The 18,924-nt window shown below is 46.3% G+C and overlaps 1 protein-coding gene across 4 annotated transcripts; it reads right to left on the bottom strand.

Annotated features, from left to right (window-relative positions):
- Positions 1-9,884: 9,884 nt before the first annotated feature.
- Spmip5 (sperm microtubule inner protein 5) lies at positions 9,885-17,332 on the bottom strand. 4 transcript variants are annotated; one of them, XM_059255887.1, is made up of 6 exons: positions 17,211-17,332; positions 16,035-16,095; positions 11,988-12,206; positions 11,195-11,381; positions 10,278-10,366; positions 9,885-10,190 (listed from the first exon to the last, which is right to left on the bottom strand). In XM_059255887.1, the coding sequence occupies exons 2-6, from the start codon at positions 16,087-16,089 to the stop codon at positions 10,060-10,062; spliced, it is 681 nt and encodes a 226-aa protein (XP_059111870.1). In that variant the 5' UTR covers positions 16,090-16,095; positions 17,211-17,332; the 3' UTR covers positions 9,885-10,059. The 4 variants fall into 4 exon arrangements, with proteins under 4 accessions (XP_059111870.1, XP_059111881.1, XP_059111888.1 ...); XM_059255898.1 differs by having other exon boundaries at positions 17,261-17,284; XM_059255905.1 differs by lacking the exon at positions 17,211-17,332 and adding an exon at positions 16,867-17,195.
- Between the last annotated feature and the right edge of the window lie 1,592 nt (positions 17,333-18,924).

Raw genomic sequence — 18,924 nt, 5'->3', positions numbered from 1 at the left:
CAACCCATGGCATGAAAGAGGAAGAGCTTTAAAACAGCAAGTTAATACCTGCCATTGGTACAAAATTCAAGTGATACAGAACATTCCTACATCTTCAGGTGTCTCAGTTTTTCTTCCTCGAGACAACTTCAGTTTATTCCCCAGAAATATTCTACATATGCATATGTTTGTGTCCACCTCACACCCTATCCTTTTGTCCAAGCACAAATGGAAGAACACTATACGTACCGCTACCAGCTTGTGTTTTTAATACTCCATAAATTGGGTATTAATATCTAATGGTACAGAAAAGGGCTCTCATTCATCAAGAAGCTTTGTAAACTCTAAGGAGAGGCATGCATAGTGTGAATGGTGGGTCCTAATGCTGAAGAGGATGCACTCTTTCCCATCACAAGTACTCATACAACTAATATCCGTTTGTGATGTTTTCTGCTGGGTGAACTTGATGGGCCATAGTGAGGTAGTCTCTGTTCAGTTCTTAGAAATGGTCTCATTCAGTAACTTCCAAGAATGGTGTCATGGCGGCAGAGGCCAACGCTTGAAGTGAAGAGCCCCAGTGGAACCAAAGCTTCGGTTCAGTATCTCAGGCTTTTCAGCCCATTCTCCTTTTCCTCATTTCTTTTGTTAGTATTTTCCAACTCTTTTTCCTTAGAACCCTATGTATCATTTAAAAATCCTAGTTTGGTACAAAGAAATGGGTCATTATCCGAGCCCTACTTATTCTGTGTTCCAGATACAGCGCTGTTATCATTGTCTGAGCCCTACTCTGGGTTCCAGATACAGCCACAGAACACAGAGCTTCTGCTCTTGGTCTTGACCGTGTATTAGAATCATTATGGGGCTTTTCATATTCTGGCTGTATCCTAGCCCAGTCACCACCTCTGTGGTGGATACCTGTATTTTTTAAACTCCTGGGAAACATACAACTAAGGTGAAAACCACTGAATACAGTTCCTTCTGGGTTTCTAACAAACCCTTTATTAACAACAAATTCTTTTCCTAAAAAACTTATTTCTTTAGGTTATATGTGCATCTGTGTGGTTTTAGCGTGTGTGTGTGTGTGTGTGTGTGTGCATGTGAATGTATATTCTAGAGCTACAAGTGGTTATGAGCTGCTCAGTATGGGTGGTGGGAACCAAACCCAGGTCCTCTGCCATGGTAGTACATGCTCTTAACCACAGAGCCATCTCTCCAGCCCCTACAGATCTTAACAGTAGGAATAAAGCTTTTCAGTTGTGTTGAGCTGGCTCTATGTCACAGCCACATTGTCCTCCATGCTCAACAATAACCTTGCACACAGGGCAGCAGTTAGAATTAAATACAGCATGCATGAAAACCACATACCACAGCCTGGCCTGGCACATAACTAGCAGCTAATCTATGAGGCAAAAAGTACTTCATTGACATGAATTTTATTTCAGAGTAACAGAGAATCAAACACAAACAAGACATGTCCAGCCTCAGAGAAGGTGTCCCAAGTAGGCACAACCAAGGTTGAATATTCGGATACCATAAATAGAAGAAGACTACAATGAGAAAATGGACAAAGGACATGAGCATGTAGCCCATAGAGAGGCTGCTGTAATCTGTTACTATTGAAACAAACAATAACAACCTGATGCTGAACAAAAAAAGAAGCAGCTCATTTCTCATTTGTCTCACAGTTCTGGTGGCTGGAAGGTCTACATGGCAAGGGCTGTGCCACAGCATGGTGGACAGTAGGTATGTACAGAAACAAAAGAGAAAGAAACACAAAGTCAAACTGACTTTATAACAACCTACCCTTGTGAGAAATAATCCATCCCTGAGACCTGACTCATGCCCTGTGAGGACCTCAATCCCTTCAAACAGCTGTGTCCTCCTGGCACAATCTGCTTCCAAAAGGCCTCATCTCCTAAAGACCCACAATGTCTCAACGTCCACCAAGGGGACCAAGGTTCCATCATGTGACCCTTTTGAGGCCAATCCACACCCAAAGCACACCAAGGGAAACTAAAGTACAGATGCTGGCGATTCCACCTCACTTTAGGAATCAGAGAAATGCAAAGAAGACCAAAATGATAGTTCACTCATCAGATTACACAAAACTTGACTTTTTCAAACAAAAATAACAGACTGGGAACTATATGTATCAAAATAGGTAGAGCCCCCAACATCCTGGGGAGAACCCAAGCAACACTGAGAAGCTGCCATGGGGCTCAGAGAATTTGTATATTTCACTCCTCATAAAATATTACTGTAGCTAGAGTTTTCCTGCCTGGCCCACGGTCAGGGCAAATCTCTCTCACCTGCCAGTCCCACAGCCGCTCAGACCCAACCAAGTAAACACAGAGACTTATATTGGTTACAAACTGTATGGCCGTGGCAGGCTTCTTGCTAACTGTTCTTACAGCTTAAATTAATCCATTTCTATAAATCTATACCTTGCCACGTGGCTCGTGGCTTACCGGCATCTTCACATGCTGTTTGTCATCGCGGTGGCTGGCAGTGTCTCTGACTCAGCCTTCCACTTCCCAGAATTCTTCTCCTCCTTGTCCCACCTATACTTCCTCCTGCCTGACTACTGGCCAATCAGTGTTTTATTTACTAACCAATCAGAGCAACACATTTGCCATACAGAACATCCCACAGCATATTACTATCCACCACCCATATCAAATATCAAGACAGCCAAGAAATCTGCTTAGAACCCTCCTAAGAGACCAGCAATAGCATATCTATTTTCATTACAAAAGAAGTTGAGATAAATGTGATGAAAAGGATCATTTTTCATAACTCCATGTGGTTGTCAGTAAGGTTTCTTTGTAGTTTAACTTTTTAGAAGTCCAAATCTAAGGAAAGGAGGAAATATAGAAACCAACTGATAGAGTTGCAGGAGCCCAATAGATCAACTTTGTTACTATATTTGCAGTTCGGAGACTATGGGAGGTAAAAAGCAACCAACTGGCCTCCCCTGGGATGGACCCGCGTCTCTGTTTGAATTAGATCTGACCTATCACCTGCTATTGCTGAAGCACAGGCCTCTCTTCTCCCTCGCCCCAGACTCATCACAGTCACAGAAAACCCTTTATCCTCACCTCTGACGCTCACACCCCTACACCCTGTGGCACTGCCAGACCAGCCGAAGCCACAGCCGTGTAGACAACTTTATTCCACACCAGGCTCAAGGCATAATGCCATAAAGATTTTACTGAATGAAGATGTTAACAGCAACAAAGGTGCGATGTAAAGTCACCCACAGAGGATCCGGCATCTTCATCACATCTCCTCAGCCTCCATAGGGTGGAAAAAAATGAATACTTTACAAAGCTATTTCGTAAAATGTTATGTTAAATGAATATCTTTTACTAGCTTTTAATGCTAATAGTGCCATTTATTCCTGACCTTCAGAAATATGAGATATTTTAAATGACAACATAAAAAGAGTCCTTGTTTGAAAACCCAAGGTACTTTAGACTGCATATTATTAGTTATAAGTATAGTGTGTGCCAGTGTCACTCATTTCAGCATCCCATTTCTATCTGGCTGGTATATATTTCAGCTGACATTTATTGTTCTCCTGCGTACGTGTCAAATTCCTTAATGACGACCAACAAAGCCATAGTGCTCGGTATATATAAATTACATTTGCTACCATATAATCAGTGTTATCTATTAGAATGCTATTTGTGACAAATCACGTTCAAAATAAAAACGGAATTGACTTTCCTGTTATTTTAATATTGTGCCGCACGCAGCAAGCCTTTGATTGAACCTTAAACACTTTAATGCTCTATTTCTGTTTGCTGCAGATCAGAAATGGAGTTTGTACTATTCACAAAGCTAAAGCAATTTGCAAAAACAACAAAATCAAATTGCTGAAAAAGGAGGAGGAGAAATATCATCTTTATTTTCGAGCCAAGGGAATATATTTTGTAAAGCTATCGTTAGAGGGCATACAGCTGAACGGCTAAAGCCACACACACTTTTCATTTCTGTGCCTCCATTTTCATCTAAATTAGATTTTAACTTTAATGCGTGGTATAAAAAGCCTCTCCTGGGCCTTTGTTTCTGCCTTCTCTCAAGCCGACATAGGCTTTCTCCTGGCTAATACAAGTTCCACGCTGGTCTTTGTCCTCCTGTCTTTTGGCCAAGGGTTTAGACTATATCCTCAGGGCTCTAGCTGCAGGAGGCTATGTTTCTGGAATCTTCCAGTGGGCTTTCTCCTAGAGGGGTGCTTGCTTGGCCCATACTGCAACAAATAAATCACAACTAGAGTCTGGCTAGCACCAAGCTTTGGGCTTAGTTTGTGGTTTACAGCAGAGGCTGGACTTGGGGTCCTAGCCCCTGCTCTTTGTCCTTCTCCCTTTGCTAAGAATGGCAATCACAGTTAATTGTTTCTTAGACATTCAAAACACAAATGGCATTTTATGATACATGAAACTTTGTATGAACTTAAAATTTCAGTGTCTGTTAATAAAGTTTTATTGAAACACAGTAGCCATCCATTTGGTTACACACTGGCTAGTCTCCTACTGATGGCAGAGTAGTTATGAAAGTTCATATGGCTCACGAAGCCTATAATATGTAATCGTCCAGCCCTATTCTGGTTTTCTTTCTGTTGCTGTAGTAAACACTATGGCCAAAAGCAACTTGGGGAGGAAAGGATTTATTCCAGCTTACACTTCTGTCACTCTTCATTGCAGGAGTCAGGAAGGAACTTGAGTAAGATCTGGAGGCAGGAACCACGGAGTAAGGCTTCTTATTGGCTTGCTCACTAGAAATGCCTAGCCAATTGGTTGGCAATTACTTTAAAATACACTCACACACAAATGGGGTACTCTAAGCAAGTGGAGAGTTCTGGGCCAGCTTGCACCAGGTGAGGGATCTGTCTTTATTCAGTTTCTTCCTGTGCTGTCTGTCCTGGTGCTTTTAGCAATGATCACTGAATTATCATGAAGGCCTGCACATATGAACTTCACACCTGCAAACTGTTAAATACCATGCTAAGCCCATCATTTTACTGAATCTTCCACAACCTCATAAGGAAGGTAGGCTGATCATTCTTCTAACAGAAGACAGGAGCCTGGAGCAGTTGTTTTCCTATGGAGGTCATCCAGCAGTAATACGGCAACACAGATCCTGAGGACTCCCAAAGCCAACAGTGGCCACACCCAAACCCTGGAGCAGGCTCCATCCCACTCATCACACTCTTGTGTCCCTCCTTATCCTCTCACCTGTTACCTCCTTAAGGTGAGAAGTTGTTTACTGTGACAATGGCCAAGGAAGAGATCCACAGACCAGAGAGTGGCCTGAGGGCTTAGTGCACAGACTACCTTCTGGCTGTCCCATGTGACTTCCTACACTGTTATTTTGATTGGCTTTGTCTTGTTCTGTTTTATAGGTGTAATAGTTCTCAAATTATCAACTTGGCAGGATCTAGAATAATCTAGGAGACACACCTCTAAACATGTCTGTGAGGGAGTGTCCAGAGTAGGAAGACCCAGTCTAGCCAGCCATCATTCTACAGGCTGAAGTCCTGAACTGAATAAAGAGAAGAGCGCTAGCTGAGCACTCTCGGCTGGCTTGCTCACTGCAGGTGTGACGTCATCAGCTGCCTTCTGTTCCTGCAGCCAGTGTCTTCCTGACCATGGCATATTGTACCCTCTTGAACTGTAAGAGAAAATAAACTTTTCTTTAAGTTTCTTCTTGTTGGGTATTTGACACCAGCAACAAGTAAAGTGTAACTAATATTAGCATAGCAGGGCTGTGGATGGAACCTGGGACCTTGCCCACACTAACCATGCACGCTACCACTAAGCTACAGCCACAGTCCCTCACCTGTCTTGTCTCTTAATATCACAAGGATGCTATGAGGCTCTTGCATAATCTTCATTTCATAAACTAGGAATACGATGTTCACAGAGTTTAGGGAGTGTGTCCATGGTCACATGTGCAGAAATAAAAAGCTGAGATGTAGCCGGGCGGTGGTGGCACACGCCTTTAATCCCAGCACTCGGGAGGCAGAGCCAGGTGGATCTCTGTGAGTTCGAGGCCAGCCTGGACTACCAAGTGAGTTCCAGGAAAGGCACAAAGCTACACAGAGAAACCCTGTCTCAAAAAACCGAAAGAAAAAAAAAAAGCTGAGATGTGAACTCTGGAGGTCTACAGTCTACACCACACACAGCTGCGCTTGAGCAAAGTCAAAGCTATAGCTGAGAGCTTTGCAAAGAGGTTTGCACCAGCTGGTCACCTGAGGCAGGGACAGGGACCACTGGTAGCCCTCCTTTAGGTTGGTAGAGAGGGGACATCAATTTCTGTACAGAAAGCAAAGGTGACCCCTAAAAAGAGGACTTTAATTCACAAAGATCGAGCTATCCTGACAAAAGGCCCAGTTGGCCCAGGGATTCTTTTCTTCTCAGGTAATGGAATTGTTTTTAGTGGCAAGAATGAGCTCATTATGGATGCAGCCTGTGCTAATAACGATAATTTGCTGCAAGACAAAAATCACCTCTATACACCCCTCCCGACTGACAGAAGCTCTTGGAAATTATAGGCTAGGGAGAAACAGAAAAGATGAAGACTCAGGAGAAGGATTGCAGAGCAGCACTGCGGAGACAAAGGGAATCGCAGCCCTGTGCCCTGAACTTGGTGATCATGACCTGGAAAAGAACAGACCGTTGAGGAGTTGAACTTCCTCATCTCATCACCTCTTCACTGGGTTGTTTTAGGGGTTTTGTTGGGGGTTTTAAGTTTCAGCCATTTTTTTAAAAAGTTATTGTAAAATGAAATAGCCAGGAAATTAAATATTGACACAGGCTTAAACTCCTGGGAGGAGGGCAAGGCGAGAAATATGCCAGTTTGTCTGATTTCACCGCAAAGACCCCAGTAGCCCAACACAGTTACCTGCACACTGTGGGTCACGAGAAGGGTCAAGCAGACACACCTCCCGTGCCTGCTCTTCTCGCTCAGCCCATCTCGGGAGGCTGATGGAGAAGCAGAGGCCTGGGCCACACACCTCCAGGCAGCCGGGGGGACCTGCCTCCTGGTTCCTTTGTGGAGTTGTGTGGTCACTCCCTCCTTCAGGGATAAAGAGCCTGGAAGAATCCTGACTGATCTTGGAGCATTGCTTCAGCCTTCTGAAGAGAATGCCAGTTACCTTCCACTGAGACGTGGCTTTTTCCTTTAAACAACAACTCCAATATATTTTTAATTTTTTTTTATGTATTTAGGCACACGTGCCACGGCACACTTGTGGGAGTTAGAGGTAACAACTTATGGGGGGGTTGTTTGTAAGATGAATTGCTAAATGGTCTTATTAATAAAAATAAAAAAAAAACAGAGCCAGATATTGGGGTAAAAACTGAGAGATCAGGGAAGCATAAAGAAGCCAGCCACATCCTTACCACTAGAAATCCTCAGCCAAAAAGAGAGCTACTTCCTATATACTCATGCCTATATCCTTTCTGTGTCCTCCATCTCACTTCCTCTCTCCACCCAGCTATATCACTTCCTGTCTATCTGTACAGACCTCCAAACCTCTATGGTTAACTAGTACTGGGATTAAAGGTGTGTGCCACCATGCAGGGCTCTGTTCCCAGTGTGGCCTTGAACTCAAAGAGATCTGGATGGATCTCTGCCTCCCGAATGCTAGGATTAAAGGCATGTGCCACCGCTGCCTGACCTCTATGTTTACTATAGTGGCTGGCTTTTTCCTCTGCTCCTCAGATAAGCTTTATTGGGGTACACAGATAAAATATCACCACAGTTGGTTCTCTCTTTCCATTATATGGGTCCCAGGGATTGAACTTAAGTCATCAAGGCTTGATGGCAGGAGCCTTTACTTACTGAACCATCTCTCTGGCCCTAAAATATCTTTAAAACAACTCAGACTCACTCCCCTAACCCCAGCATGCTCTTTTTTTCCCCCAGAGAACTCAACTATGCACTATGCAGCAAGGATGACCTTGCTGTGTGAGGAGTTCCCAGAAAAACAGACAAACAAACAAACAAACAAACAAACAAAAACCCTGCTTCTGTGGGCTGTGGTGATATTTTGTTTGTGATCCAACAAATGAAGCTTGCCTGGAGACCAGAGTGTGGAGCTAAGCCACTACCCAGCCATAGAGGCCAGGCAGTGGTGGCACACACTTTTAATCCCAGCACTCAGGAGGCAGAGGCCAATGGATCTCTGAGTTCAAGGCCAACCTGGGCTACATAAGATTGGTCCAGTCTAAAAGAGAAACAGAGCCAGGCATTGGGCTCACACTTTGATCCCAGCGCTTCTAGTAGCTGGCTGCTCTGCTTCTCTGATCTTTCAGCAGTTACCCTGTATCCAGCTCCAGGTTTTTATTATTAAGACTAATTAGAATTCGAGCAACAGTGGGCTCTGTGAGTTTCCAGGTGTTTTGATGCCCATGGACAGACTCTGTTCCCTCAGAGCTCCCTCTGATTTCTTCTGTGTACTGACAGCTACCACAGGAAATCAGACACCTGGCCTGCCACAGGAAAGACAGAAAGCCAATCTTAATGACTGAACTGTGTCCCTTAAAAACAAGGACCTCAGAATATGACTTGGAAACACGGTCCTGCGGGCTTGACTAGTTAGGATTACATCAGGATGGAGCACAGTGAACTCCTATGCCAGTGTGGCCAGTGTTCCCAAGAGGAAGTGTGTAGAGGGAATCTTAGAGAGTCTTATTAATAAAATCAAACCCAGGCAGGTATTGGGGTGAACGTCGGAAAATCAGAGAACCAGAACAAGTCACAGCTAACCTCACCTGGCCAACTTCTCAGCGGGTCTTGTTTCCTCAGACTGGAAGCTTCTGTGTCCTCATCCCAATGGCTCTCAGCTGAACTGCTGCTTGAAAGCCTGAAGCTTAACCAGCTAAAAGCTTCTAGTTTCTGGTCCTCACACCTTATATACCTTTCTGCCTTCTACCACCACTCCCTGGGATTAAAGGCTCGCTTTCTGGGATTAAAGGCGTGTGTCACCATGCCTGGCTGTTTCCAATGTGGCCTTAAACTCACAGAGATCCAGAGGGATTTCTGTCTCTGGAATGCTAGGATTAAAGGTGTGAGTGCCACCATTTTCTAGCCTCTGTATCTAGTGGCTGTCTGTTCTCTGACCCCAGATAAATTTATTAGGGTGCACAATATTTTGGGGAACACAATACCACCACAGAAGTGAGTCTACAGACACATAGGAAGAATGCCATGGGACCAGAAGACAGAGACTAAAGATCTATGGCATGGTTTGAATGTGAAACATTGCCCACAGGCTCCGGTGTTTGAACACTGTCCTTCGAGGTGGTGCTGTTTTGGAATGCTGCAGGACATTTAAGAGGTGGAGCCTTGCTGGAGGAAGTGTGTCACTTAGAGGGCCTCGAGGTTTGATGTAGCTTGGCTCCCGTCTGACTGCAAATGCAATGTGTATGTCCACCTCACGTTCCTGCCATGCCTCCCCACCGACCGACTCTGAACCCCTGAATTGTGGCCACAATGAACCCTTCCACTCCTGAGTTGCTTCTTAGGTATTTGGTCCCAGCAATTGAAACCTACAGATTTGGACCTTCTGTGTGGTGAAGCCACCCAGCTGGGTACTGTGTTCAAACAGCCCTGGTAATCTCACAGAGCTGGGGTCTGCCAGCTGGAGTCTCCCTGGGGACTTGGATTCTAGAAAACCAGGGTTGGAGTAGGATATCTGTACCAGGGTTGGAGGCAGTCTACACCAGGCCCCATGTTGGCTGACAGGGTTAGGCTTTTGAAGAAGAACCTGGCCCAGCTATACAAGGTTACCTTGGTGTCAAGAGGAGACAACCCTGGAAGGGCCCCTTCACCAGGTCGACATGGTGAAAACTCCCATTACCCTTCTCCCCAGACCAAAAAAAAACAACTTAGCAGGCTGAGAGGTAACCTCTCTATTCAAAGATCGTCATGGGTGGCATTGCCAGTCACCCAGGGCACAGGTAGCAGTTAAAGAATTCTTATTAAATTTCCTCATTGCCCAAAGAGTAGGAGGGGCTGGGTTTGATGCAGGTGCAGCAGCTTTTGAACATCTCTTCGGGAGGATGAAGGATTCTAGCCCTCTGCAAAGTTCTTTGCTGAGGATGGTGGCTCCCCATACGCGTTCCTGCTGCACGACAGACTGGACCACTGAGCACAGCCACAGGTTCCAGGAGCTTGGAAGCCCTCACTTGTGGGTGTTAGACCTGGAAGAGAAAGCCTTCACATGAGCTGCACACAGGTGACCCAGCTGAGCAGGCAGGTCAGAAGGAAACAGTGCCTCCCTTGCTTACCTGGCACAGAGGATTCAGGTGGGACACCTTGGAGCTGTGAGACTTTTGGAGAAGGGTCAGGAGGCTGTGCAGAGCTCACACCATATATTCTAAAGTAAGCAGAAAGCATGAAGTTACTCCTTATGTAAGAGGTATAGCACTCAAGGCCTGCGCAAGCACAGTGTGTTTGTCATAATCCTTACAATCCACCCTAACGTTCAGAACTACGATCCCTGTTTCATGGATGGTAACTGAGATACAAGAGCTGCCTTGTACAGTGCTCCAGTATCCCTGGCAGCTCCCTCCCTCAGCATCTTGAGAGCACGTTTAGAGGTTCTAGCCTGGAGCACAGCAGATCAGTCCTCCTCTATTGGGGGAAGGCTGTCCTCTTCAACAAAGCAAACAACTTCCAGAGGGATGCACGTAGAGCAGTGAGGAAGGGGACAGCTGCCTAACTAGCCAGATCCACTGAATCAACTCCAGGGCGCTAGATGTTGTAACCGATCATCCTCATTTTTCTGTTGTTTGATTATTTGAAACTGGGTCTCTCTACGTAGCCCTGGCTGTCCTGGAACTCAGTATGTAGAGCAGGCCCTGAACTCACAGAGATCTGCTGGCCTCTGCCTCAGGACTGCTGGGATTAAAGGTGTGCGCTACCCTGCCTAGCTTCCCTTAGCATCTCAGCCAACGCTGGGACAGACAGTTCCAGTTCCATCGGGTTGCTCGGTTGCTCGCAGTCCTTCCCTGTTCCCAGGGCACAGCTGCCTGCAGGAAGGCCCTGCTGTGACAAATAAGGCACATTCTACCAGCAGGCCAGACCCAGAACTAAGACAAGGTAACAGCAGGAGCGCTGCGGTGGGGTGTGTACCCTGCCATCCCTTCCCCTCTGCTCTGCTCCCTGCATCCTGCAGCTTAGGAGTAATGCAAGCTGCACTTACTGATCATATGGCTTCAGATGTGTCCTCTTGGCCTGCTCCATCAGATCCAGGAAGTCCTCGTAGCACTTTTTGGCCATGATGGTATACCTTGTGGCACAGCCAAATTCAGTGACCCTGGCTCTGGGCAGGAAGCCTGCCCAGCCAGGGATGGGGGGCTCGTCCAATGGTTTTTTCACATTCTTGCATTCTGCGAGGAGACAGCAGGGGTCCTGAGGGCTTCAGAGAAGTACAGTGGGAAGCACTCCCAAGCACATTAACAGTTAACCCAAAAGACCCCAGGCCACACCTAGATCCCCAACTGTGTGCCAGTGATCCTGGGGAGGGCTTCTCTCAGGTAGATCATCTCTTTTCATTCTTTCAGCAGCCAAGGAGGCAGATGCCACTGTTAGCCTGAGACATAGCCAGGAAATACAGGTAGTATAGGTCCACGACACACTTAGCTCTCAGGTTCTAAATCCAGAAGAGCCTCCAGGTGGGAGAAAGCATATCAGAACCATCACCAGAAGTGCCATTAGGTCCTGGTGGTGACAATGATTGGCAAGGTGAATGCAGGACTTGCTCAGAGAAAACTCCCCAAGTGGCATCCACAGATCCATAAGCTGATGCTCAAAGTCCACTGGGACTTGCCTAGGGCTCCAAGGGTGCTGCCCTCCTCCCCCAACTGCCTGGGATGGGTCCCTTCTCTTCGACATCAGCTGTGTTTGGTTGGGTACTCTCTCTGGCTGTACAAATGACCTGCTGGGATCTCACTCAGGACCAGGGTTGAGAGAAGCTGATGTGGGGGAGGCCATACCCAGAGTCAAGGGGTGGTACTTCTTGGCATACTCATGCAGCGTCCATAGGACTGTGTCCTCGGAGCAGATGGGCTTCAGGGCTGGGGCGCTAGCCACAGAGCAGTTCAATTCCTGCATCTGCTCCTTGTATCTCTGCGTTCTCTCCTGGAAGGCTTTCACACAGTGATTCATGTGGTCCTCGCTGGGGGTTCCCTGGCAACTGAGCCATGGTATGAAGCCTGAGAGAGTACAGGGAATCACAGCCTGAGTGAGGTAGCTGGCTGCCATCTGGGAGCCAGCCTCGGTACCCACCCCTGCAGCCCCCCACTTGGCTCCCCTCCTCTGCCAACGCTGTATTTTTCCAAAGGCCATTAATACAAATGGTGTTGTTGTTCGTGCCATGGCTGGTCCCTCCCAAGGCTGCAGAAAAATGACCTTGGAGCTGGGGAGGGAAGGTCCACTTCAACAAAGGATATGACAGTAATACACTGTGATGGCAAAGCCCCCATGTCAGGCTGAACAGCAAATGGGGAAAGCATTTAATGGGCCTAAATGATAGTCTGAGGAGTAATTGAAATTATTCATCTTTTTTTTTTTTTTGAGAGAAAGCTTATTTTCCTTGACACTTCCCAAATGCAATCTGGGATTTTTCTTGCCAGACCGTAGAGAAATTGCAGGCCCATTAAAAGCAGAGACGGATAACATAAAAAGGTAAATTCATTATCTGCAAGACCCACCCCAGGACAATTTTTCCACCATTTCCCACAAAATAACATGTAATCATTACAATTAGTAAGGGTAAAACACAACTATTCATTTACACGGGATGCTGAATCCTAAGTCTTATAATATTGCCACAATAAAGCCGTTTTCTAAAAGAACGAATGAGGGAACTGGTTAAGAACTTGCTTTAAGCTGCAAAGTAAGTATCTCTCAGGACTGCAGCTCATTGTTTTTCGCCCTTGTTGCTTAAGAAAGAAAACCTGGCTTTGGGGCTGAACAAAGCAGCTCCAAGTCCTGTACCCCCAAGAAAGTACCTTCTAGAAGAATCTAATAGACTGACCTTGACAGGGCTGAAGTCACAGATCCCTCATCTGTTACACTTTGAATGTAAAATGTGTTCCCACAGGCTCATGTGTTTGAAACTTGGTGTCCCACGGTACTGTTCCAGGAGACTGTGGAAACGTTAGGAGATGGGGCCTGGCTGGAGGAGGAAGTGAGCGGCTGGAGGCGGGCTTTAAGATTTATTATCCAGCACCACTTCCTGTCCTCTCTCTGCTTCTTGGTGTTGTGGAACATTTAACCATGTAAAGGTGTGTTACATTTGTTTATGCTGTGGAATATTACTTCAACAGTGTAAAGATGTGTTACATTTGTTTATATTGTGGGATATTACTTCAACAGTGTAAAGGTGTGTTACGTTTGTTTATGTTGCCTTTGTTAATGATGTAAAGATGTGTTACATTTATTTGTTGCATTTGTTTAATTATGCAAAGATGTGTTGCTGTTTCACCTTGCCTTTAAGGCACCTGATTGGTCTAATAAAAAGCTGAATGGCCAATAACTAGGCAGGACAGGGATAGACTATTGCACAAATCTTAATTGGTCTTATAATAAAAACTCGGAGCCAGATATCAGGGTGAAAGCTGAAATATCAGAGAAGCAGAGCAAGCCACAGCCACCACCTCTTACCTCACCAGCTCCTCAGCCTGAAAGAGAGTGAGTTCCTGTCTCCTCCCTCCCACCTAACCATATCACTTCCTGTCTCAACCTTCCTAGTGCTGGAATTAAAGGTGTGTCACCACTGCCTGGCTCTGTTTCCCTTTTAAACTGGATTAATCTTGTGCAGCCCAGTATGGCCTTGAACTCACAGAAATCCAGACAGATCTCTGCCTCTGCCTCACAGTGCTAGGATTAAAGGTGTGTGCACCACTGGCTAGCCTCTAGGTTTAATCTAGTGGCTTATTCTGTCCTCTGATCTTCAGGTAAATTTTATTTGTTCAAAATATCACCACAATAGATGGGGCTGGCAGGCAGAGAGAATAAACAGAAGGAGAGAGCTAGGCTTGAGAAGAAGAGAAGGGAGAAGAAAATGAGGAGAAAGAGGGGAAGACACTGGGGCCAGAAGCCAGGCAGCCACCAGACAGACACAGAGACAGACACAGGGACAGCAGGAAAGTTAGATACACAGAAAGAAAGGTCAAAAGCCCCGATGCAAAATGAAGATAAAGAGAAACAGATTAAAAATAAGAGCTAAGATAAGGCCGAGCATTCATAACTAATAAGAAGTCTCCATGTCATGATTTGGGAGCTGGTTGGTGGCCCCAAAGAAAAAGGCTGGTATATCAATCTTGGTCCCCTCCATAAGCCACCCCTTGCCAAGCCTTCTCAACCTTCTCAAGCTCTAACTGTAGCCAAAATAAGTCCCTTTTCCCTGACATTGTCCCTTATCAGGTACTCAGTCACAGAAACAAGTAACTATAGACTATTTCACCAACCCCTGGGCAATCAAAATATGTCCTATGATGTCATGGAGAAAGCCACAGAAACTTAAGGCCCTTTTCAAAGTGGCATCTCTACCAGCAAGGCCTACTTTTATCTATATATTTATGTATGTGTATGCATACACATGACACATACCTAATTATACAAGACTTCCTACCAAGTGAAGTGTGCATATACTGACTGCTTTAATTATCACAATGACCATAAAGAATATCTAATGATAAGGTACATTGTATTCCCCAAATAGACATATCCAAGTTCCTAATACCTATGAACATGGTCTTCTGAGGGAATACGGTCTCAGAAAACAGAATTAATGAGCTAGAAGTAAGATCATTCCACATTTAAGCTGTCCCTAAAGCCAAAATGTCCTTAATAAGGGGGGGGTGGGACTGGAAACATTCAAACTTACAAACATCCATTTGAAGAATCAAGAGATGATGGGGCTGGTTGCCATTTTATAGAATTCATTCTTTACATAAAGAAGGCTATTACAGTCTTGTAGACAGTGGACAAAGGGAGGTGTGAAATCTAAACTGTCAGAATCCAAAACACATTCTCTTACCTAGTTAGTAGGGCCGGGGTGAGCCTGGAAAACCTTGGAATGTTTTCAAGCATAGCCCCTTCTGAAAACAGCTATGTGTAAAAAGTGAGGGACCACTGAGCATGTCAATTATTCACAGATCTCAGAAGCCTGAGGGGGAAGAGCCTTTAGAAATGGAGAGCAACGCCTGCATGGGATCAACCTAGGCCCTCTACATATATGTGACAGCTGTGTAGCTTGGTCTACTTGAGGGACTCCTAACAATGGGAGCAGGGGCTGTCCCTGATGCTTTGGCTGGCTCCTGGGAACCTATTCCTCACACTGGATTGCCTTGCCCAGTCTTAATACAAGGGGAGGTGCTTAGTTTTATCACAACTTGATGTGCCATGCTTTGTTGATACCCATGAGAGGCCTGCCCCTTTCTGAACAGAAACAAAGGAGTGGACTGAAGGGGAATGGTGGAGGGGAGGAGAGGAAGGGTGCAGGGGAGGAGGGGAAGGGTGCAGGGGAGGAGGGGAAGGGTGGAGGGGAAGGAAACAGGAGCAGAGGAGGGAGGGAAAACTGAGGTTGGGATGTAAAATAAATAAATGAAAAGAAAAAAAGAGAAATGGAGACCAACTGTCAAAGATAAAAGGGTTTCTTAGATGTATGACATTCAGGGATACAACCTCAACAGGGCAGGTGGTCAGTCTTCCTTTTTGAGACTCGGGAAGGAATGAGAAGGTAAGAACCACTCTTGTGGGAAACTTGAGAAAGGACAAAGCCCCCAACTTTTCCTTCTTTGTCTATCCACAAGCCACCCAGCAGATGTCAAACGCTTCTGGTATCCCAGCCAGCTCCTGAAGGATTTGGCTTAAGTGTTTTTTTCTCAGTTATCCAAGACTGACTGTCACCCTCCTGCGGCACTGGGTGCTCTCAATGTGTGTCTTAGAAGCTGGAGCGCTTGCACTCCTGTTAGACACAGACAATGACCAAGATAAGCCAGAGCCCAGGACCACTTGTTATGAAGGCCACTTACCACTGTATCCTGGTGTGATGGGCTGTTTTCTCATGAAGGTCTCAGGAGACTCCATTTTACTCTGCCAGTGAAGGGAAAGAGGCATGAAATGGTCTCAAGAGTCTCTGCCTCAAGGACTTAGTGTGCATGTGCATGAGTTCTTGGGTATAAAAGAATGACTTTGTCAGGAGCTGAGACTGAGAGGTAGGGCCACCATCACACCCAAAGCTAGCTGACAGTTAAGTTAGTTATAAACCAAAGACCTGGTACCAAGGGCTCATTATTTTTTATGCTTATTGCGGATCTCCACCTATGAGTGTCTCACTTTCCAAAGATACCCCTCCTACTACCTCCCACCCATCCATCCATCCATCCATCCACCCACTCAACAACCTAATAAAACTATATGCATATGGCCATAGATTTGTGAATAGAAAGATGAGCCAGGCCAAGGAGCAAGTAAAAGCGACTTGCATGAGGGAATGATAAGAAGCCCATTTCTCCACAGTCCACTCTTAATTCAGGCAGAATCTGGTAGCGACTGGTATCTGACAATGTCTAGAGACATTTTGGGTGTCATAACTAGGGGGGGCAGGATGCTACTGGTATCTTGTGACAAGGTCCCTTCTCAATTTTATTCAATGCATATGAGACCCCCACAACAAAGGCTTGGAGCAATTCTGGTCTTGGATCTGAAAACCACACACACACACACACACACACACACACACACACACACACACAAAAAAAAAAACTAACATGGAGTCCGAGGAGGGGATGAATAGAAGTGATGGGTGTCCATTCTAGTACCAGCTAGATAGATACCACCTCTGGAGCAAATCCTTCGTCTCACCAGGGATCATCAATAGTCTCCCACAACGGACCAAGGTTTGTATATGGATTCTGTGGCTCATTTATGCCCTATCCTGACAAGCCAGTGCATCTCTCTGTAAAGTGATGCTTTTGTGGCTAGGAGATTGTTTCAACGCTCTAGAGTGAAGGGGAGTATATACGAGCAACGACTGATAAAGTCCTAGGGGCGGGATATGCTTGTGACCCTTCAGTGGTTAGAACCAGGCCAGCCTGTGAGGAGATAGGGCGGGGAAGCACTTGGAGGGATTTCTGAACAAAAGCAGGGCAGGGTCCAGGAGAGAATAGGACCCTTCACCACCCACTTCCACCAGGCCATGCTCTCACCTGGGCGGGCCGAGCACCCCCACGGGAACCAGGCAACCCTGCCTGCCCACCTGCTCTTCCAGGCCTTTGTGTGTTCACACTAGCTGGGCGGGCGCAGATTCTGGATCCATCCGGGATATTTGGGGCTGGCCCCGCCCCTTATATGGGGACCAGGGGTGGGGGTGGGGGACGACACCGGAACCAGAACCAGGAAATTGGTAAACCCAGTAAACTTGGCCGCTAATCCCTCAGCGGCTAGTTCTTCCCTGCACTAAGTCCAAACGCTTGCTTGCCCATAATCGTTTGTTCTGTAGTTTGAGTGCCTCATTTCTACCAGGGGAAGCGAGCTCCTGTTCAGTGGTGTGAACACCACTCCCATTTTCCCCCAGAGGTTGCCAGTGGTCTCCATCCCCACCGTGTGAGGGCCAGCAAGGGGCGGGAGACAGTTTGGGAAAGAAGGCCATCTGTGTCTATGTTGGCTTCCAAACACAGGCACCTTCCCCAGCCTGGTACACCCCTGCAGACATCTTTCTCCATTAGAAGAGCTGGGGTTTCGGTTTTCTGCCAAGGTCCCGGGACACAGACGCTTACCAAAATGAAGGTGTGCCTGGGTAAGTTGTCTTACTCCTTTCTAGCAGTGGTTTTATGGGAGAGAAGATGGCCTGAGCCATCATTTCGTTTGGCTGGATCTCAATATGATGGAACCGTGTGAACCAAATGGCGCACGGGTGCTTCCGCCTGGCTGCTGCTGCTATGGAGAAGGAACTGCTTTCCGTTGCCCTCCTGAAGCTTGTTAGTGCGCTTCCCTGGAGAGGGCAGGACCTTGCTATTCTGGAGACTCAACTTCAGATCAAGCCAGGTGGAGCCAACCACCTTTTCACCCCCCTGGACTCTTGGAACCACACCTCAAGCCATCCAGACACTGCTAGAGCCAACTCAGAATATGCCCCAGGGGTAGACCCTGGGAGGAAGCCAAGAATTTAGACAGATAGCCTCTGCCTGCAGGGATGCCCGGAGGGCAGGCACAACCCAGGCCTTATACACTTTTAATGATTTTCATCTGGATGTCGTGAGTCATCAGTTGACCTAACCTTCTGCCTTCTCTATAGCTAAACCACCCTTCTATTTGGAGGAGACAGGACTCCAGGCATCCATGGAGCTTTGGTTCCCAGCAAAGGAAGGGCTGCCAGTAAGGCTTGAACCACCTGAAAAAGGACTTGAGACAGGAGGAAGTCAGTCCCACCAATAAACCCCAAATGAGAAAAACTATTCTCGGCCACATGAAATTCAGAGTTTCACTTTATTAGAATCTGTGAAGACAAGAGTTTGCAGACACAATCCTGTCTAGTTGTGGACTGCTGCAAAATTCTGTGAAGTTTGGCTCTGTCTTGTAGTGAACAAGACTCCAGTGGCTGAGATCTTAGGATATTGTTCCATATTTCAAGCAGATGAGAGGTGTTAGGATATAGTGGCCGACAGATTTTACACTAGCCATCCCCTTAAGCCACTCCCCGGCATACTTACTACGCAGCCTAATCACAACGATTACATCACTACAGTGTGAAATTCGATCTTCGATTAATAATGCATTTTGACTCCTGTGTATATTGGTGCATGCAATTCTTTGCTACCCTGGCAATTAACCAGACCTGGACTCTAAAAGCTAAACTTGGTTTAAATAACATTCTAAGGGTGGGGGGCAGGCTCTGTAACCTGGACTCAGCCATCACTCCCC

This window comes from Peromyscus eremicus, chromosome 1 (genome assembly GCF_949786415.1).
Source record: "Peromyscus eremicus chromosome 1, PerEre_H2_v1, whole genome shotgun sequence".
In the NCBI taxonomy this organism is placed as follows: domain Eukaryota; kingdom Metazoa; phylum Chordata; class Mammalia; order Rodentia; family Cricetidae; genus Peromyscus; species Peromyscus eremicus.
Note: the sequence above shows the minus strand (reverse complement) of the source record. Positions and strands in the feature narration are given on the sequence as shown.

What these genes read in the sequence shown, in the direction of transcription:
- Spmip5 (XM_059255887.1), bottom strand. Translation starts at nt 16,089, where the DNA reads ATGGAGTCTCCTGAGACCTTCATGAGAAAACAGCCCATCACACCAGGA. An exon ending in GTACCACCCCTTGACTCTGG is followed by an intron (nt 11,382 to 11,987) that starts GTATGGCCTCCC and finishes GTCTCCTCGCAG; the next exon opens with AATGCAAGAATGTGAAAAAA. An exon ending in CATCTGAAGCCATATGATCA is followed by an intron (nt 10,367 to 11,194) that starts GTAAGTGCAGCT and finishes TGCTTACTTTAG; the next exon opens with AATATATGGTGTGAGCTCTG.